At 43.5% G+C, this 18,038-nt stretch overlaps 1 protein-coding gene across 2 annotated transcripts in view; it reads left to right on the top strand.

The window, feature by feature from the left end:
• RGL1 (ral guanine nucleotide dissociation stimulator like 1) overlaps positions 1-18,038 on the top strand; it is a 76,645-nt gene that overhangs the window by 7,450 nt on the left and 51,157 nt on the right. Inside the window, exons 1-2 of one of the 2 annotated variants that reach the window (XM_058809052.1) lie at positions 17,025-17,158; positions 17,921-18,031. In XM_058809052.1, coding sequence (XP_058665035.1) covers positions 17,132-17,158; positions 17,921-18,031 — 138 coding nt within the window. In that variant the 5' untranslated portion in view covers positions 17,025-17,131. Of the gene's footprint in view, positions 1-17,024; positions 17,159-17,920; positions 18,032-18,038 lie in introns of those variants that run through there. The other variant, XM_058809053.1, reaches the window with a different exon arrangement.

The following is an 18,038-nucleotide window of genomic DNA, read 5'->3' as shown; positions in this document are numbered from 1 at the left end:
TTTGCCCTCTGTCAGTATTTAATTTTTTCCTCAAATTAATAATTTTGTTAATTTGCTTTGCTTTCCACTCCTGACTCTATACTAACTTCTGTACATTGTCCTCATATATTTTTGCATATATATGTGCTGTAGTTCCTTCCTGATCCAGACCATTGTGCTCTTCTCATTCAGATTTCTCCTAAAGATTGGCTTCCTGACATCAGGAATGTTCCATTTGTCATTTCTGGTGTTCCTGTACAATTTGGATGGCCAGTTGTGCTCTGCTCTGTGCAGGGCAGGTCACCCTGGCAGTGCTGTGCCTGGGGAAATGGAAAATGCCTCTGCTCCCTGGCATAAGGGAGGGCAGCTCTGGAGAACGAGTGTTTTTCTTTGGAGAGGGGTGTCAGGAAAGGTGTCACCAGCTGCCAGCTCTCCTGGAGGCTGCCAGTGCTGGAGACAATTGAAAAAGCTGCGAATGTGGGATAACGTTCCGGTTCCTGTCCCTGCTGGTGTTCTTGCAGAGTTGGGATGGCCACAGGATGGCAATGTCGCACCTCGGGGATGTGTGGTGTTTTCTGCTGGATGGAGCCGATTGCTTCTCCAGCTCCGTTTAAGCGTCTCTAGATGTTTTCAACCAGAGGCACTGGAAATTTTACATCTTCCCCTGAAACTTGCCTCTTTTTCTTTGCTTGGTGCTTTGTCCTGATCAAAACCCGTCAAAATTTCAATCTCCTCAGTCAACAGTATCACATCCTTACTGGATGGGAGTCAAATCCCAAACTACCCCAATGGATACATTAATTTTCCCACAACCAAAGTGCATTTCTGGATGTGCAGCATCAGCCTTTGTCTCCTTTGCCAATGCTGTGCCTCTCCATGAGCCACCATTCTGATGCAGGAGAGAGTGTCTGATGCATCCCTAGGAACTCAAAATGACTGTTAACAAATCCTTGTTTATCTGTCTCTCTATCTCCATCTGTCTCTCCAAATATACTTAAAATTATAATTCTATCTCTGCCCCTCCCAACTACATTTGGAAGGGACTGGGATATAATACAACTTTAAGAAATTATTTAACTTTTTGCTGAAATGCCTGTCTGGGGCAGAGGGCAGGAGGTGCTGATTAGTGCCCCATGACAAGGTACAAATGTTCACAGGAGGATCTGGAGAGGAGTGTGTTATCCAGTGAAAACCACAGGGAAAACAGTCTCTAATGACTCTGTCTGGAAGTGAGCCAGAGTCCAAGCCATATGGTCTGCACCTAGGGAAAAGCACCCTAATGATCAGGGCTGGGATTTTCTTTTTCTTTATCCAAATATTAGATAAACTCTGGTATCTCTCCAGGCTAAAAAGCATGCAGAAATTCTGATCCATCCCAACGTGGCCAGTTTGGACCTGATTTTACTGATGTCAGTGTGTGGTTTTGGGATTTCTGAAGATGTCTTTTGGAAGCAAAATTGTGTGCATTGATTAGACAGAAGCTGATGTGTGATTATATGGAATCAGGATGTTTTACTCCCCAAACTAAACCATGATCTGCTTCCACAGGCTGGTAGAAGTGTTGCTGTGTGCATGGGGAGAAAGGGAGGTGCACTCTGGAGCTTCCCCCAAACGCTGTACTCAGGACAAGGATGGTTCCTCTCTTTTGTGCCTCTGAAATGTGAGTGTTGAAATTCTGCTGCATTTCTTAGTACAGCCTGGTGCAAAATAATCTCTGCTGGAAGCATTTTACACGTTTTCATTCAGTAGGGAGTTTATCTGAGTTCAAAGTCCAGAGCAGTCACATGGCCCCGTAATGAGCCGGAGACTTGATGTTCCTGTGCAGCCCTAAGGTTTAAAAAATAAGAAACAAAGGATCTGAGGGAAGAAGCAAGATCTTCCACAGCTGCTCATAACCATATGCAGACCATTTGAACCACGCTGCCTGCTCTCCAGCTCATTGAACACAGGAGGATATGGGATATCTCATGCCACAGGAGCACTGCTCCTGGCTCTGGAGCCCTGGAGCTCTGCACTCTGCCAAGGGGCCATAAAGATTAGCCAGGTTTAGGTCCTCAGCTGGGAATGTTTCCTGCTTGAGCTCCTGGGAAAGTCAGACAAAACCATTCCAGTAAATTTACCTCATGTGGCTTGTTTAGCCTCAAAGTGATTGGAATTATCACCTCACTTCCAGAGATTTTTCCAGGGCTTCATTATCTTGATTGTTTCCCTTTCTATATGCCTAAAAAGAAGTGTTTTTACATTTTCTGTCTATTAAGAGTAGAATCAAAACCTGCAGAGCACCAAGCAGTCTGTAAGGGAAATGACAAATAAGGACATGCCATAGACAGGGTAACCAAGTTAAATTTTAGGACAGCAAAAATCATAAGGAAAAATTACAGAAATAACCCTGGATTTTGATTATTAACAGAAAAAATAATCCCATTCTATTGAATGTGGCCACACCAGAGATTACAGGTGAAGAAATTCTTACATATTAATTATAAAATGTTATCAGGATGTTTTGTTTGTCAAACAATTGGACAGATTTCCTCTTGCCCTAAGAAAGAGCCAGGGAACTTGCCAAGAGCCTGTGTTTACAGATTGAAAATATGGAGGAAGAAAATGAAAGTTTAGAGATGGAAGGAGACGAGACCTTTCCTATACTGCACATAACAAATAGATTTCACACACATATATATAACATATATATATATATATATATATATATATATATAAATAATATTCTGCTTCATCTTCTTTCCCTTTAAAATGCAGATGATTCTTGGGACTCAAAGAGACATATTTTATTCTTAGAAAATACCAGTTCAGAAAATAATTTAAGATTTGGGGTCAAATGATTAGTGTGCACACAGATTTGCTTCCATGCTGATCAGTGGAGTTTGGAGGGTTTCCAGAAGCACATAACCAGGGAAAGTTTTGCCAATTACTGGCTGAAGTGCTATGAGACAGACAGTAAGGGTCATTTTAATTTTGGTGTGAACTATGAGCCTTGTGCATGTAGAATATTGCACCAATTTTCAGTCCAAATCTGGTCACATTTCCACCTGTCTCCTTTCAGGCTCTTCTCTAGGACGGAGGAGAGCTGTTCTGGCAGAAAACTGGAGCTGTGACTGTGTTCACAGAGTAAACCAGGCAAATCCTGATTACCAGGGCAGTAATTAAACCACCATCTCCTCCTTCCAGAGCAGCTGCCTGGTGATTCCTATCAAACTGAAAAATGCTGGCTCTATGTCAAGAAAAAAGAGAAGGCAGAGTTTGGTGTACTTTGGAAACACCCAGAGTTTCTGGGGATGCTGTGAGTCTGGGCATCCCACACAACTCATATTTCTTTATCTGGGTACCCCATTTTCTTTCACTGTGCAGGGTCACTATGCAGGGATGGGTGTTGGCTAAATAACATGATTTAAGATCTGCTATTTTCTAATAGAATAAGACTTTTTATAGTGTAGCAAAATCTGCTTTCAATTCCCATTGTTGTGCATTGCTTTAGTCAATGAAAATAAAGTGTGCTTGGGAAGCTGCCTGGAAGCCATGTGATTTCAGGGTATTGCTATTTCCCTTTTTAAGAGGAAGGAAAGCCAACTTTTTTCTTTTATGTCATGGTTGAATACAGTGATGCATGCAGTATGGAGGAGGGGAATTCACTCCAGCTCCTGTGATATGTGTAGGGCATCTCTGTATGCCCATTTTCAGGCATTTGGAGACTCCCAGACCCACCTGAGTTATGCAGCACCTGTGGTGGGCAAGTCCTGCCCAGAAGCTGAGGGTCTGGCAGCCCCTGTTCTATGGCTGCTCCTCATTTACACCAATATGGAATTTGGGTTTAAGCTGCTTCTGCCAGCTTTGCTCTGAATGGAGTCAGACTGCACAGGTGAAGGCAAGATGCATTTGTTTCCCTATATATGTGTAATACTTGCTGTGTGTTTGATTTAATGAATGTTTTTCTTCAGACAGTTTATTATATTTGGATGCTTTGGGGTTTTCATTTTGCCTGCTGCTTATGTACCAAAAACCAGGCCAATGCTTTGCAGGTATTTCTCTGCTGCCCACATTCCCCTTTCCAAGTGACTTTTAAGTGATTATATCCCATTCCTGCATCCCTTCCATCCCTGGAAATGTCCAAGACCAGGTTGGAACAGCCTGGGATAGGGGATGATGTCCCTACAGGGGTGGAATGAGATGATCTTTAATGTCCCTTCCAACCCATTTCATGACTCCATGAAAGAACCTCTGCTTGCTGAGCAACAGTGTTCTACACTTCTCTTGCCCCATTCTACATGACCTTTTGCATATTAACAAAGATATTGAATCACAAAGTGAAAACATTGCTCTAAAGTATATATGTATATTTTATTTTTTTTAAGTTGGCCTGTGTAGATAATAATTATCCTATTAGGAATTAGGAAATGACACAGCTTTGTGAGGTTCCTCTTAGTATAAAACAGCAGCCCTGGAAAAAAAAATAGACACAGACACACACATCCACATATATACACACATATATTACACCCACCACCACCCCCCTTATTATGAAGAAAACAGCAGGTGGGGAAATGTATTCCTGTATCAGCCCTACCTGCAGGACCACCCACCTCCTTGGCAGAGGAGGAATTTAGGATATGTCACATGTTCCATCAGAGTTGCCTCAGCCTGGGAATCTGCAGTCCAGCCGTAGCTGTGGCTGTAGCTTGGGGACTGCTGGCATTTTTCTGCTGGAAATTGGCTTAAGGGCAACAAAGTAATTGCAGGAGGTAAATGGACTGTCAGGGAGTCACAGAATGGTTTGGGTTGGAAGGGACCTTAAAGGTCATGTAGTTCCAGCTGCCTGCCATGGGCAGGGAGTACTGAGGCTCAGGGTTTGCTGCTCTGGTTTATGGCTGAAAGATGGAAGATTAAAACCAAAGTATGTTCATAATCTATTATTTGAGAGTCATAATGGCCTTTTTGAGCTATCATTGTGTAGGTCCTCTCTCAGCTGTAAGGGCACCTTTATTTGCAGCAAAAACATGACAAATTGCAAAAATTCCCTTTTGGTCTTCATTAACCATTTTTGAAGATACCCTTTTCCCCACTTTGCACTGTTGCTGGCCTGAATACCTACTTCAAAGGAGACTGTAAAACAATTCCTCAAATAATTGAGCAGGAGAAGGCAAAACAGTGACCCAGATAAGATACTTTTCCAGCAACACATTAAGCACAATAATGTCCTGAGAAGAGATTCCATAGTCCCTGCTCTCTCCCTCCCCTGGAGAATAATTAAGTTTTGCTGTGGACTCTCTTTTTTTAGTGTACCTGGTTAATATCTGTGTTTGATCTGGGTGGTGTATTCTGTTCTTGTAGGAGCACAGAGACCAGCAGAGATTAGAGAGGGCAGGTTAGCACAGGCAGAGGATTTGCTGCCATGGGATTGTTCTGGGAGAGGGCTGCTCCTGGAACTAGTCATAACATGGATGTGATACACTTATTTTCTTAAGACTTTAGATTAAACATGTAGGAACAAGTTCATTAATGCCCTCTATGTTACGTGCAGGGCATTCCTTTAATGTATTTTTATGTTAATCAACATTTAATGCGCTGCATGTTCCCTTGGATTGTTTTTTTCCATCCTTCTTGTCTAAATACTATTAGAGGAACTGCTTTTCTGCTCCCTCAACTGCAGCCTGAACCAGAGGAATCTGTCATTTGTCCACAGAGTAGGCTGAGAGCTGGCAACAAGGTTAGAGGGAAGGAAATCCATGGTGATTAAAGAAAGGGAGGTGGGAGAGGAGGAAGGGGACCCATCCTGTTATGGAGACGCAATCGTGAGAGTGTTGTGCTGACACAGGCTCAGGAAAAGGCCAGACCTTCAAATTGGAGTTAAACTGCCTTGGAGGGGCAACACTGTTCCCTTCTCCCCCCTCACTAAACCTTCAGTAGCCAGGCTGTTGCAAAGGTTAATTAGTGTTATCTAGATCTGATTTGGGATGAGAGGCAAAAGGTCACCTTTTCTTAAAAGGAAGAAATTAGTGAAGATGAAAAAGAGGGGGAAATGCAAGGCTGGAGTGTTATCCAGTATCACTGTCATAAAAACCTAAATATATACCCCCTGTCTGAACCCAATTATCAGCCTTGCCTGACTTCCCTGGAGATTTAACTCTTGGCTCTCTTCCAGAACTCAGCTATGATCTCAGATGCTTTGGATTTTGGTATTGAATCGTAAGGAAATTAGCAAGTAATATATGGATTTTCAAATTAAAGCTTGGGGAGTGGTCTGCTTGAGAATAGCAGGATTTAATGGCTGTAATCCTTGGATTAAACTTTGGCTTTCCATGCACTTGTAAACAGACATTATGTTTCTCAGGAAAAAAAGCGATGTCCATCAAAACAATCTTGAAGGCTTGGAGATGTGGCCATAGCTGCATTGTTAGAATTGCTTGTAGAAAGGGATTTGCAGTAAATCTCTTGGTGTCCAGATGAAACTGGACAATATCCTTACGTGTCTGCATGGCAGCTGTTGGGATTGCAGCCACAGAATTATCCACAACCATCCCTTGGCTTTTCCAGGCCTCTGGTGGCTCAAGATGTTACTGAGTCCTCTGATGTTGTGAGTGCTGGAAATACCATTTTACCACAGTTCCTTGTGCACTTCTTTGTCAGTGATTCTCTGCTGGTTTCAGCCTCTCTTTTTGTAAGGCTTTGTTCTGAGGCGGCAGGCCTGAATGGAGAGTAGGAAATCACTCCAGCTGTTTTCCTTGTGCTAGCATTCTGTGCTGAACAGGAATTGCTGAGCAAAGAACATCATTTCCCCAGAGAGGTTTGCTGGGGTAGCACAAAGGCAGTCTGCTGCTTGTTTTTTTTTAATTAGAAGTTCCTGCCAAATACTGTCATCAAGGGTTAGGGGAGGAAGGGAGAGAGGGAAAGAAATGCATGAAATCTGGAGTCCCCTTGGAAGAGCAAGAATCCTGCCTGGGAGAGTAAGAGCAGTGCTTTCTCTACACAACTCTTGCTTCTTCATTTATAACATCTTATCCAGAAAAAACAGGGCTGGGAGGTTTTTTCCTTCTTTTTCCTTCCCTCTTCCGTGGATCTTAGTTCTGACTGTTATTTCTCCAACAGAATTGGAGGGATTATGCAACTTTGCACTTGGTTTTGGACTAGCCAGTGGAACAAAATTAAGCAGAATTCCTTTTCTTAAGTGGGTGCCAAATTCTCGAGTGACACATCATGCCACGTTGTGGTGATGAATGCACGGCTCGCTGCTTGCGCAGCTGGAGCCTAAAATCTCTTTTTTTTCCTTAAGAAAAAAGATAAGGTTGTGGCTTCTTTGCTTTCTTTTTGCCTTGCAAAGGAAAGGTTTAGAAAACAATCCATAAAGAATAATTGACATGTATTTGGGGGAAGAGAAAGATGTGGAGCCATTCCACTTCTTGTTGCAGGCTTAATCCAGGATAAATCTGTAATTACTGAAACATACTGGGACCTGATGCTGTCTGGTGCTGGATGGGGAATACATTGGATGTTTTATTCCATTCCTCAGTGCACTGGTGACCACTTTATTTGTACTTCTCTATTACTTTGTAATATTTGACTCTTTCTTGTGTTCTTACTGGCACTATTGCCAAAGACTTGCCTTTCAGTTAGAATAGGCCTCTCTAGCAAGGTGGCTTCAGGTCAGAACTGATTTGTGGATGAAAGATTGTATGTTTAAGCTTATTTTTTTGAGGATGTTGCAAAATCTCTGCAATGCAGAAGGCAGATATGGGTACACCAGGATTGAAAAACTGCCTATCTCGTGCATATATATGTCCTGACAATTCAGCTGTGGACAAGTACGGAGTAACTTAACCAGAAATGTTTCTCCATGGATCTCTCAGTGTTCATCTTATAACCCAAAGTGAAAGAATTTAATATTCCTTTGACTTTTTGATGTGTGGTTTATTGGTTTTTAATGCGTATTTTACAATTATCTACTCTAGGTTTTGATTTCCAGTCCAGCTCATCTCCCTGAGCATAGTAACATATTGCACAATTAATTTGCTGTTTATAACATGCCCCTGAAAAGAGGCTCTTCCATCCTGTTTATTCCTGTGTTTCCAGCTGATCTCCACAGAACAAAACAGTGGCTTCTGAGCCAGCTTTTGTTACAATTTTGCATAACAGTGTTCAACTTTGGCCAGTTTTGAAGGTCTTGGGTTTTGTTGAGGAAGTCTTTCTGTAAAACCTTAGAAATACAAGTAACTCATCCCAGTACAATGGATAGGGTTTGAGTTTGCTAAGTAAGTTGGCAGTAGGCTAGATGCTAGACCTGAATTTTCTCTAGAATTTTCCACTCTGTTAGCACCTATACAAGAGGATTTCCTCTTCACAAGGTTTTGGGCTTGATTTTGCTTTTTGGACCTTGTCTAATTCTTTGGTAAAGATCATCTGGAAGAGAACTGGGGGAACTGTCAAAACAGGTTGTTTCCTGTCATTGTCTAGAGCATTGTGGGCTTCCATCTCCTTCCTGCCTTTTGTTCCTGGGTTGATAATGTTGTCTTTAAATAAGTTCAAACAAAAATAGATGTAATAGAGCTGGAAATAGAAATAAGTATCCTTAAATGAATGTCTTTGCTGCCTGAGCACAATGTGCCAATAATAATAAAGCCAGGTGATCCCAGAGGGGAGTGGTGTGTTTACAGCCTGTGGGGCTAATCCTGTCACCTTTCCCTTGCAAGTGAATCTGCTGAAGTCACCAGCAGCACTTCAAGGAAGCGACAGATGGATGACAGCAGCAGCAGCCAAGTAGCAAGAGGGATTTCTTTTTAGCTGGAGGGTGCTGCTCCCAAAAATTCACAGCATTTTTTATAGGTGTTGATCATTTGTTCACGGTGAGTTGTGCTCTATTACTCTACATCCCAGTGGCACCAGTGGCAGGAGTGTTGGATGTTGGACTCGAGAGATCCATCATAAAACCTGTCCTTGCACTGTAACAGCACCCAAAGGTCACAGGGAGTGTTTGTGCCCTGTCCTGGAACATCTGCAAGTGGGCAGGAGTCTGTCTCAGAGCACAGCATGGAAATCAAAAGGCAGAACAGAGCTAGAACAAACAAGGGGAAAGATGTAGGGCAAAGTGTGAAGGTAAATACCAACAGAAGCAAGTGTTTATAAATCACTAGTGATATGCCTCAAAAAGGGCTGTGCATTTTTTAAACATCTGTTAGTAAAGGAAATATTGCTTCTGTCCCATTGTTGCATTTCTGGCATCAGGATAAAGGTGCACCTCAAAGCTGGGTGTATCATTTTGAAATGGATACCAAGGGTATAGTGTTAGGATATAAAAGACAAAGCCTTTATCCTTGGGGAGCTTCTGGTAGGCACTGGTCTGTGAGAAGAAGCACCAGTAGAGATGAAAAGCCTCTAAAATGAAAATAAGGAGAGTCAAAAAGTGAGATTGAGTTTTGAGGGGTCTTAAAAGTGAGTATTAAATAAATGAGTGAAAAAAGAAGTCTGAATGCTGCATTTTTACTGATCTGGTGGGTAGGAATGTGAGCTTTGGAAAGCTCAGAGTCTGCAGTAGGTAGAAGACAAGAGTCACAGGAGCAGAAAGGGAAAAAGTGGGAGTTGACTTATGCTGATAAAGGCATTTTTGCCTCCCCAAGCAAAATAGACACTTCCAGAAACATGTTCAGCACTCATTCATTAAACCAGAGTGCCATTGTGTGTGTGGCTGGCACAACATCTGACGGACATGACTGAGCCTCTTCCTCATCCATGTTGTGACTTTACTCAACTGCTATGTTTCATGAGAGAAAGAACATAATGAAAATCAGAAGTAAATGTGTTGCTGTCTGCAGTTCAGAACTGCCTTTGTCTTGTTTTCAAACAGTTACAGAATTTCTTCTCCAAGGGTGGAACTTGCTGGAGAGTTTTTAGATAATGAAAGAACAACTCCCCTGAGGAAGATTCATGGAAGCTGAGGAAGGCAAGTCACTGTTGTACAGACTGCCTTATGTGACTGTAGGAGATTTTAGAGATGGAAGAGGTAAAACTAATCAAAGAAAAAAGTAAATTGAAACCCCCAAACCCCAGTTTCTCCAAACCTGGATTTATTGCACTGCGCTCAAAAGATACAATTTCTAATTTAGAGATTCCAGGGCTGCAGCAGTTAGTAAAGCTCTGCAATTTTAATTGTTTGAGGAGCATGTATGATGAAAAAACATCATGTGGTTGCAAAGGGACCACTATGTCTATTTCTAGAGTTATCTGTTACATATTTGTTTACGATCCTCTTGTTTGTGACTCCTCCCTGCTCAAAAGAAAGCTGTGGGGAAGCTTTCTGATTTAACAGGAGTCTGATTTAATAGGGCCTCCTGGACTCTGTAGAAGGACTATAAAATCTTTGTAGGATTTAGTGAAGTCAGATAGAATGAATGTAGCATTAAAAAAATCAAGAGACCTGCAGATAAGATGAATTGATGCTTCCCTTCAATTATTTCCCTTTTAGCCCAGTAAAGAGGACAAAACATGATGACAACTCTGGCTTACTGTTGCCTGAGTGCTGGGAAAAATTTTGAGTCAGTAAAAAGCTTGCAAGGCTGTTTTAGATCTGGCTGAGAAAATTGTCCATGGTGTGCAACCATCTCTAGATCCAGAAGATCTCTCTGACATGACAGGCATTCAGCAGGCTCCTTAAATTGGGGTCTAGGAACTTCTGAGTATCCTGAAACATGTCCCACAATAAAGGAGGGACATAGTTCTTAAATTTAGTATGGATCATTTAGACTTAAAAAGCAAATACCATAATGGATTTATGATTAATTTATCCCTATTATTTTAATCTTAGAGGTCAAGAAAATGCAAGCAGTAGGATTTTTTGTAGGAACAGCATTGAAATTCAAACTCTTCATTACCTGTTGTGTGCATGAAGGGAGTGAGTCAAACCTAAGACATGCTGCCATCTGATTATAACCCAGTGGGTGGGAGGGATGAAGTCCTTGGGCTTTGAGCAACTTAGATATAAATACAGAGCTCCCTGGCAAAGGTCTGCTCAGAGGGATGGGGCCCCAGACAGAAGGGGAAGCACTCCCAGTACCCCAAACCTCCAATATCATTAATAAACCCAGAGTCTTCTGGGGAGTGTTTGGACTAAAGGATACCAGAGTGATACAGGCTTCTAGGGGAGGAAATATTTCTCTTTTAAGAGGAAAAATGAAAAACACTCTGTGCCAGAAGTAGGAGATGAAGATCCTTATAGCCAACAGAGATTTATCCTGTTTAAACATACTGTAACAGGGCCATAAAAGGCATATGTGCAGTATATCTGTAATCAAAGCAAAATGAAACAGGGCAGAAGAGAAGTTTTGAGAACACATTTAATCAAATAGTTAAATTTCTTTTTCTGGAAAATGAAGCTTGCTCGAAAAGAATGGGAACCATGGCAAGTAATTTGGGAATGAGGGGGAGCATTGAGTACTAACTAGTCAATAATATAAATGATAAATTTGTAAATGTATTGAAAGTATGAAGCTTCTTATGGAGAATCAGCCTCAGGGAGCAATGAGGGAAAATCAGCATTGTGCTAAATCAACCCAATACATGGTTGTGCAATGGCAAATTTAATTATTAAACCTGACTTAGGTGCAGAAAAAGAGATCTGAAACACAGTGAAGACAATCTTTCAAGTATCAATATGAAAGCCATTTGACTTATTTTATACGTGACAAGAAGATTTTGGCTTAGGCATTTTGGTATGTTCTTTTATGGCACTGTTGTGTTCTTGTACAGATGAAATGATTGCTGGATATATTAGCCTTCTGTTCTCAGTCTTCCATAACTTTTTGTTGGAGAAGGCAGGGATAATTTTTATTAGTTCTGTGTAAGAACTGAGATTGATTCAGGTCTCATGACAATGGAATTGATGTCAGGAGAGTTACCCACAGTCAAATTTGTAATTGAGCAGTGCCTTTTTATATGATTAAGTATTTATTCTTTGCAGAGAGTTTTAAAATTGTTCAAATAAGGCCCTTGGCCTCTGCTCAAAGGTGAACTTTTTGGAAAGTCTGAGTGAAAACATTTCATCCATTTGTGAATATGAGGAGAGTGGAAAACTATTTTCCCCCTCCATAAAGACTTTTTGCAGCCTTCTTTTGAACAGCTCTGCAGTGTGAGCAGCTGAGGCCTGTGGGCTAAAATCTGGCATTGAAACAGCCATAACTATGAAGTGCCTTAGTTTTGGCTTTGATTTGACTGAGTCGTGAGCCTCAGAAAACAATGTTCTCAGCATGCACTCCAGGGTGTTGTTTCTTCCTTCAAAGCTGCTGAAATGTGCAGCAGAGAGGATTTACTGTGAGCAACTGAGGAGCTGTGCAGCACAAAATTAGAGAAAGATATTTCTCTGAAGCTGCAGGGCCACGTGGGCATGGAACAGGAACATGAGACCTCTCCAAGCACTTTGGGTGCACAAAAAGTTTCTGGGCGTTTTGTGGTCTGTGCAACTGAAAGTCGAGTTCCAGGACCTGCAGCCTCTGCTCCTGCAGGTCATTTCCAAGGAGCCCAGAGAGTGAGTGGGGACAAGGTGTGGGTGAGTGGGGACAGGGCTAAGGGCAGACTGAGGCACACTGGCAGTGCTCACACCCCTCTGCAGGCAGAGGCTCAGGGATACAGCACTGCTGCTCCTCCCCAGCACACAGCAGGGCTGCACTTGCCCAGCCATGTGCGCCTGCCTTCACACCCAGCTCTGCTTTGAAGGCTTTCCCAATGGGAGTGCAGGGACTGGCTGTTCCTGGAGGAGATATGCCCCCCAGATCTGAGATTGTGTCTCTTTGCACAGCACAGCCTGTGAAACAGTGCATGCCTATCTAATTGCAATCACATGTGAAATCAGAGGGTCAGGGATGGCTGGATTTGCTTCCTTAACTACATCATTTTTTGACTTAGCATAGTTAATTTGCAGCCTTATGAAACATTAATTTAGTGTTATGTAGGGGAACTCTGATGCATTTCCTCTGGCATTTTACAGTGAAGCTGGTTAATATTTGCAATTACTTGGAGGCTTCTATTTAGTTCTGGTGTCCATGAAGACAGATTATGATGGACTTGTGTGTTTGGTTCTTTACTGAGCTGCAACTGCATTGTCACATCTTTCAGAGTGAAGGGGGAGGAGTGCTTTCCCTTTTGCACAGGGGTGGGGCTTGCAAAGGTTGCAGACAGTCAGTCTGTAATGCAGCATTTTGTTCACTTTGATTAGTTTGTAGTTTATAATTGAAATTCAGTGTTTGATTCTAACAACTTTTCTGACTGGCTGATGTGTAGTGATAGTGCCTCTTAGTCACTCAAAGAATATATATAACCCAGTTTATTAATCCCAGCTGAGGCAGGAGGAAGACCTGGCTCACCTCTGCTCCCTTCTACATCAGCTTGCAGCACATGCAGAGCATTGCCTGTGCTGATGGAAATGTGAGATATGTGCCTGTGAGGTGCTTTGTGCCATAAAGGACCTTCAGGAGATTGCAGTGCACTGAATATTAAGCAGCTCTAAAGCAGCCCATGACAAACTGACTGTGTAATGGAGTGAGAAGCTGCAGCTTGGGTGTGCACAACGTAAAGGAACTCCCAGGTGAAGCTCCTGTAGTGTCTGTGGTGGAGAGCTCTCTGCTGCCAAGCTACATGTCAGAGTGGGCTGTCAAAGAAACACAATATAAAACTGATTTGTGTTTGGATTTCTACAGTGTCTGCATTATCTAGCTTTTGTGGTTCACCTGCACATGATTTTTTTTTCCAGTTTCAATCTCCAGAACTGTAGGCCACAGCACCTGTTAGTTATCAAATTGAGAGCAGGTGCCATAAACAGGAAGCAAGAACTAAGAACTAAATATGGTTTAAAGAAACCAGATGAATGACAATTAATGATACAGTCTTAATAGAAACAGTATTTCTTTTTGTAGGCACTCACTTCAAAGGCATCATCCATTGCAGAGGTGTCACTTTGGACAGGCTTTATTCTATGTGATGGATTCTTGTATCTCCTATGGAATGAAGAGAGTGTCTCATGGAATCATGGAATTCTCTTTTTCAATTAACAGTTAGGTATATCCTTAGGGTGACATTGCTTTGGAGAAAAAGGTAATACTACAAAGATGTTGACTACAAAGGCATGGTTACTAGGAAGTGTCTTGCATGACCAACACACAACCAGTTCTGGCTCCTGGCCTACTCAAGCACCAAGGAGTGGAAATGTCTTGGGCTGGCACTGCCATTGAAAGGACATTCTTGAAATGATGGCTTAACTTTAAAAAGAAACAGTGGTGTGTTTTTTCCCCCATCTCCCAGGAAACATCCTTGCCCAGTGCAGGTGAGCTGCATGCACACCTCAGATACATGGCTTTATTCTTTTAGGCTGTGTGATTTCTTTCTCTCCTGGAGAAGCTATCAGGGATCATTCTTACGCCACCTTGTTGCTTTCTCCTTTTCCTTTGCTCTCCCAAATATTTTCCATATTTGGATATCTGACTCCTGTTTCCTCCTCTCCTCCTGTCAGGCCCTGAGCAGGGGCAGTCAGAGCTGCTCTTTATTTCCAGCTGCTTTATAGATCTTGTGCTTTGTCTTCCCATGCAGGCGTCTGTGTGCCAGCTGTAGCAACAGCTGAAGCCCAGGGAAAATCATCACTCTGCCACTGCCTTAATTCTCTGTGCACAGTCGGCCAGTCCTTGCTGGGCTGTGAGTGGTCAATGATCTGCAGGCTGAGAGCTTTCCAGACCTCAAAGTATTTTCTTATATAACATGTCACTGTGAGAAGTGTAAAGTTGCATTCACAAGTGGATTTCTCTCTGGTTGTGAGTGGGAGGGAATGCATGCTCAGATTCTGCTTTGGTAAAAAGGGCAGGCACAGGGCTAGATTATGGCAGGAATGTAGTTATTGCATGTGAACATGATTTGGAAAGAACCAAATGTTTAGCACGGTGTTGACTGCATGGTTCATTGGTGTAGATCAGTTTTGTGATTAAAGTCTGCTAAAAGAGCAAACCAGCAGTTCTACTAAACTGAGTTGTAGACTCTTCTTCCTCATTTTCAGGCTTCCTTCTCTCCTTAAAATCTTTACAGAACATCTTTTAGATTAATCAGAGCCTGGTTGGTCTTCCTGTGCATGTTCTCCTGTGCATTCAGACTCTGTCTCGGTCTCAAATAAGTGGTTGTACACTATATAATGGACTTTAAATGTAACTAAGTATTAAATATGCTTTTTCTCTTTTCCAGTATTAAAGAATCAGGTTTTGCACATATAAGGCAGATTTTTAGGGGCCTTGAAATATCCTTTTCCAAGGCAGACAGTTATCAATAGAATGCCTGATTACTGCCCCTTCTGTAACTTTTCACTGTGACATGACTGGACTCAGTGATCTTAGAGATCATTTCCAATGTAAACAATTCAATGCTTCTAAAGTCTGGGCACTGTATCTCCCTAAAAATAATTTGTGAAGAAAATCTAGCTCTGTTCACAACTAATGGCAAATCCTGTGAATAAAAATGGTAGCTTTCTGCTGCTTGATAAACTGTGTGAGGTCATGTGCTGCTCCTTCCCGATGGAGGTTCTCTCTGTCACTTGTCAGTGGCCAAGAGGATTCAGGAACATCACTTCAGACAGGGCTTTACTCTGCCTTGAATGGAAAGTCCTGAGCTTGTCTGTCCATAAGGTGTTCTGTAAGGATCCAGTCTGAAACATGTGATTTAAGAGAAGCTAAATTGAATCAAATATAGGAGCTCCTTCCCACTGTATTAACTCACTGCCATTTTCTTTTAGTAAAGAAATAGAGTAAGTGCCATTGCTCTGTGACTGCCATCCAAAGTGATGGTAGTGCATGTACTGTGGCACCGGGACATCATATCACAAAAAAAGCTTTTATTTCAGAGTAATTTTTTGGCTGTGGTGTTGCATTTCTTGTGGCTGGATTTGCATTTGCATATGCTGCTATGTTGGTCCTGTTCAATGGCAATTTGCTCTGCAGGTACTCACACACCTGCTGGGCTGGCCACGAGGGATTCAAGGCACACTCCACTTTCTGCACATTAAAATTACGATGTGGAAGAGTGGTTTGTAAAATCTAAAGCATTCAGAAAGCTCTTTGCAGTTTTACAGGAGAAGCCACAGGGCTCTGGGAAATCTACACTTCAATTATTTAGTGCAGTACACTTGAGTCAGATTATTGACATCGGTTTATTGCCGACCACTTCATGATCACACATGTAAACTGAAAACATAGCCTGGCAAGTGACCAGATCAGGGCACCTGTGACCACACAGCTCAGTCTTGGTTTCGTAGCTGAAAATAATATTCCTTGCTTATGTTTGGTTTCTCACATTAAGAGGTAGAAGTGCTGACAGCTCCAGAGCCTGCGATGCGCTCCTCAGGTGCTGGAAATAAAACCAGGAACATGCTGGAGGTTAGTGTGGGGCTTTGGGAGGTATGAGCTCTGTTTCAATTCTTAGCACTTTCGTTGCCTTGCTCGGGAATTTGTGCATTTGAATCCTCCCAGTTTTAAGTTCCAAAAAGCAGGTAATTAAAGACAGCTCAGGAGGCAACGAAGTTAGTGGAGTTTTAGGGTGTTTTGAGATCGTCGCAGGTGCCTACAGCTATAGCATCCACAGAGGGGCTCATGGGGGCTTCTTTGTGAGAGATATAGAATTAAAATGAGGACAGAGTCGGCGACTGCCGGGCAGAGCTTACTAAAACCTTTCATTTCCTTACTTCCCAAGCGGCAGAAGTAAGTTTTTAAAGTTAAGCACAGCTTAAAATTCCTTCCTTACGGCAGCCTGGACACCTGACCCGCGGTCGCCCCCGCTCCCCAGCGCCCTGCCCAGGCAGCGGCAGAGGGGAGGGAAGGGAAGGAGGGGAAGGGCAGGGAGATGAGGAGGAGGCGCCTCCCCGGGAGCCGGGCCGGACGCGGAGCGGGGGCTGCCGGGGCAGCGCAGGCACGGCCGGCCCGGGCCGGGCGCTCCGCCGGCACCATCAACAGGAAACCCCGCGCGGGCCGGGCCGAGGCGGCGCCAGGCGCGGCCGCCTCCCCCTGTCTGTCCGTCCGTCCCTCCCCCGGCCCGGCCCTCCCGCGCAGCCCGGGGGCCGCTCGGCTCCGCTCGGCCCGGCCCGCGGTGGGCGAAGCGCGGAGCGTCCGACCCGGCGCCCGGCAAGGCACCGAGGATGAAACTGCTGTGGAGAGCGAAAATGGTAACCGGCTGTCCCCTCCCGTCCCGTGTCCTGCCTTGCCCTGGGTGCCGCTGCCCGGCGATGCTCAGAGCCAGCCGTGCCCTGCCCGCTCCCCGCGATGCCGTGCCCGGTGCCGGAGGTGCCGTGTCCGATGCCGGCCGTGCCGTGCCCGCCGATGCCGTGCCTGGTACCGGGATATGCTGTGCCCCCTTCCTCCGCTTTTCCCCGGCTCTAAAGCTGCTTGGTTTTTTTTTCTTGTTCTTGAAATAGTAGGTTTTTGGAAGAGCAAATCACAAATCTCTCCTTCTCAAGAAGAGTGAAAATGTCGCTGTGTTTTAAACGCTCTGTAGCTTCAAAGATTCAAGGCTGTGTGCCGAAGTAATTCATCAGTTTTAAAAGTGCGAATCCTTCCCTAAATGAAAGGCCAAAGAGATTAATTGCTGTAGAAAAGGGGGGAAGGAAAGAGACGACTGCTAATCAAAACCAAACTCTTTCCTTAGAAGACTTTATGCAACTATTTAAAATATGTGCTAGTCTGAGAAAAACAGTTAAATGGAAAGTCCGGGTACCTCGATACCACAGGAAAGGACAGCTTGCCAAGAATATCTCCAGTGTTCCCTCAACCTAAGGGTATCCTGGATTGCTTTGATTGCTGTGTTTACTTTGTGCTGCCCATCTCCTCTGCTCTGCCTGCAGCAGCAGAGCACCTGGGACTGATTGTGGTCAGCAGAAGGGGGAGAACGTTCCTTTTCATCTTATTTTTCTTTTTCCTTTTCCTGGCAGACCACATTTCAGGACGGGGGTGAAGAGGTAGAAGACGGAGCCATCTACAATGTCACCCTTAAAAAAGTGCAGATTCAGCAGGCTGCCAACAAAGGAGCAAGGTGGCTGGGGGTAAGTG

Source organism: Ammospiza caudacuta, chromosome 7, assembly GCF_027887145.1.
Source record: "Ammospiza caudacuta isolate bAmmCau1 chromosome 7, bAmmCau1.pri, whole genome shotgun sequence".
NCBI lineage: Eukaryota > Metazoa > Chordata > Aves > Passeriformes > Passerellidae > Ammospiza > Ammospiza caudacuta.
This window is presented reverse-complemented; position numbering and strand designations above follow the sequence as displayed.